Source organism: Condylura cristata, unplaced genomic scaffold, assembly GCF_000260355.1.
Source record: "Condylura cristata isolate star-nosed mole 26May11 unplaced genomic scaffold, ConCri1.0 scaffold00033, whole genome shotgun sequence".
Classification (NCBI taxonomy): Eukaryota; Metazoa; Chordata; class Mammalia; order Eulipotyphla; family Talpidae; genus Condylura; species Condylura cristata.
In genome coordinates, this window is record NW_004567134.1 from 16,276,448 (window position 1) to 16,278,445 (window position 1,998).

Here is a 1,998-nt window from a genome sequence, read left to right on the forward strand (position 1 = left end):
GGAGTGTCACATCTCTAACATGGATTCGCCAGTAGAGGTGAAGCCAGTGTCTGCAACCTGACGCCAAGACGGGTCCCTCGGCCTGGAGCGGGGCGCTGGGCCAAGCGGGCCGCAGATCTTTCCGATCCCAACCTGTGCACGCAGAGCAGCAGGGAGTCCCGAGCCGCGGAAACCCTGCCTCAAGCTCCAGCGCCGTCACATTTGAGCTGTGTGACTTTGGACCAGGCGCCTAACCTCTCTGTGCCTCCGTTTACCCATCTGTCGACTGCGATTACAGGGCCTTGTAAGGACTGCATGAGCTTAACCATACAAAGTCCGTAAGATGTGCCTGGCATGCGGGCGGCCCCGGGTCAGGGCCAGCTGTCGTGGTCATTACCAGAGCAGAGCGTCTTCCGAAGAACAGACTTACCTACGGCAAAGTTGTGTCTCCGCCTGGAAGAATTTCTTCACTGATCCTGGCCCCGAGGTCGTCTGCGGAAAAGGTACCGAGAGATGAAAATCCAGCCGCAGAGTCAGCAGGGGCAAACACACGCCAAGGCAGCAGGACGAGCGGCCCCAAGTCCTGCGTGGACAGGTGGACTGAACTGGGCCCAGCACGCTGACCGGAGGCGCCGGGACAGACAAAAAGCACCAGGCTGCTGACTCTCTGCCCACTTGCACGTTGGAGTGTGGCGTGCCTGCCCCGCCGAGCCCGGCCCCCGCCCGCCCTCCTCGCGGTCCTGTCCTCAGGTAGCTCCTCCTGGGCCGCCCCGGGGCTGAGGGCTGAAGTCTCCGCACTACTGCAGCCGCTGCGGCCCGAGCCAACCCCCGCCGTGGGGGGACCCACAGGGTGCGACAGACCTCTCCCGTCTCGTCCGCTGCTCCCCTGCCTGCTCTGCTGTCTCTGGTGAAGAATCTTCTCACCCCCTGCATGTCTGGCCTGTACCCCAGTTCTTATATACTTAAATAAATCTTTTTTTTTTTTCAAAAAGTTATTTATGCACACAGAACTGGGGTGCAGGCCAGAGATGCAGGGGCAGTGACGGGCTTCACCAGAGACAGAGTGGGGAGCAGAACAGGCAGATCAACAAAATACCCTGCTGAGAGGAGCAGCGAGGAGACAGGAGAGGTCCTCTGTGCCCTGGGGGTCACTCCCTGGCCAGGGATGGAACTCGTCCTGCAGTGGCTGCAGTCAGCTTCACAGTGCTGTGCCTAACCCCACTGAGCCACCAGGAAGGGCCCATATGCTTAAATAATCTTTTTTTAAAATATTTATTTATTTGTGCATACAGAACTGGGGTGCAGGCCAGAGGTGCAGGGGCAGTGAGAGGCTTCACCAGAGACAGAGCGGGGAGCAGAACAGGCAGAAGACAAAGTCCACTGCTGAGGGGAGCAGCGGGCATGTCGGGAGAGGTCTGCCGCGCCCTGTGGTCACCTCCGGGGCGAGGATTGGACTTGCATGGAAGCAGCTGTGGCCAGGGCAGTGCTGTGCCCCCGACACTGGCCCCAGGGAGGCCCGTATGCTTAAACAAATCTTTAAACAAAGGCCTATCTCCGTCTCACCTCTTCCCCAGAGCCTTTCCTCCCCAGGCTCCCCGGGCCTCTGATGAGCCCTGCCCGGCTGGGCTCCTGAGGGCGGCTGTGGGGTTCTCTCCCCAGGGCCAAGGACCCACCCTTTGCACAAGGCCGCCTCCCTGCCCAGAAGCCAGACAGCGCTCACCTCCCGGAGCTTCTTGATGGCCAGCGGCGTGCCATGCCTCTGTCCTCTGTAGATGTCGGCAAAGGTCCCCTCGCAGATTTTGTGGCTTTGGCTGAAGCTGTTGGTTGCTTGGACCACGTCCGCCTCTCTCCAGAGAAGACTGTCCTCAGCCAGGCTCAGAAGCGCTTCCGGCTGAGGCCCGAAGACGCCGCTGCTCTGGGGATTGGAGAGAAGAGACGGAGGTTTAGAGAAGATCGAGAGGGAAAATGGCGCTCTCCCCACTACCTCGGGATCGGGCCACCAGGGCCGAGGGGCCGGGG

The 1,998-nt window shown here is 60.6% G+C and overlaps 1 protein-coding gene across 1 annotated transcript in view; it reads right to left on the reverse strand.

Annotated features, from left to right (window-relative positions):
- The window catches only part of LOC101637723 (interleukin-1 receptor-associated kinase-like 2), a 60,592-nt gene that overhangs the window by 12,871 nt on the left and 45,723 nt on the right, over window positions 1-1,998 (reverse strand). Inside the window, exons 5-6 of the mRNA XM_012732086.1 lie at window positions 1,700-1,894; window positions 410-471 (exon numbers count right to left, since the gene is read on the reverse strand). Of these exons, the coding sequence (XP_012587540.1) occupies window positions 410-471; window positions 1,700-1,894 (257 nt within the window). The remainder of the gene's footprint in view (window positions 1-409; window positions 472-1,699; window positions 1,895-1,998) is intronic.